This window comes from Odontomachus brunneus, unplaced genomic scaffold (genome assembly GCF_010583005.1).
Source record: "Odontomachus brunneus isolate Ranch 3 - 2012 unplaced genomic scaffold, Obru_v1 Obru_scaffold_203, whole genome shotgun sequence".
NCBI classification, from domain to species: domain Eukaryota; kingdom Metazoa; phylum Arthropoda; class Insecta; order Hymenoptera; family Formicidae; genus Odontomachus; species Odontomachus brunneus.
In genome coordinates this window covers 164,785-165,553 of record NW_022639653.1, presented here as the reverse complement: position 1 = coordinate 165,553, position 769 = coordinate 164,785, and the positions used below count along the sequence as shown (strand labels likewise).

Genomic DNA, 769 nt, shown 5'->3' with positions numbered 1-769 from the left:
CTTTCTTGCTCACCTCAATCCGTTCTACGTTCTCACCAAGGGTCATCATGGGACTTCGGGACACCCTGTATAGATGCGAAATTGTCTTACCATATAACAATCGATTTACACGCAAAGAGCAACAAAGCAGTAGCTGAAACAAACACAAAGCGGATAAAACCAAACGACGTACGGGATCATCAAACGCCTGCCTCAGACAGTCCAGTATATTCAGCTCCTCGTCGGCACGCAGGACTAGCGGCCTGTGCATGACATTCGATGAGGCGTAGCAGGCCAACACCTCGTGCAGATGCGCCATCGGAGTAACGGTCGGGCTCATAATACTCTGGCCACGGCATTGACCCCACATGAAGACGCGTCCGCCGTCGCCGACGGCTGCGCTAATGTGATTGTAGTGCAGAGCTGCGATGTCCGATACTCTCCCCATCTCAGGCACGTTCAGCTGTTATTCATCATTGCAACGATCTATCAGCCGCTTCATGATGTTGACGTGAGGATTATATTGAGAAAGAAGAAGAAACGCCTTACTATGACCGGATTACAGGCGTTGGTCTTGTTGTTAGTGCCCAGCTGACCGTAGCTATTGCCACCCCAGACGTACAGCAACCCCTCGTCGGTGAGCGCCAACGTGTGGGTGTGTCCGCAGACCACCTTCACTGGAACACGAAACCGGCAAGCCGGAGTTCAGCTTCACAGAGTTATTTGTCGAGATATATATATATATATATATATATATATATATATATATATATATATATATATATATATA

At 48.0% G+C, this 769-nt stretch overlaps 1 protein-coding gene across 1 annotated transcript in view; it reads right to left on the bottom strand.

Moving 5' to 3' along the window:
* LOC116852113 (RCC1 and BTB domain-containing protein 2-like) overlaps nucleotides 1–769 on the bottom strand; it is a 10,328-nt gene that overhangs the window by 2,695 nt on the left and 6,864 nt on the right. Inside the window, exons 2-3 of the mRNA XM_032832138.1 lie at nucleotides 529–656; nucleotides 173–442 (exon numbers count right to left, since the gene is read on the bottom strand). Coding sequence (XP_032688029.1) covers nucleotides 173–442; nucleotides 529–656 — 398 coding nt within the window. The remainder of the gene's footprint in view (nucleotides 1–172; nucleotides 443–528; nucleotides 657–769) is intronic.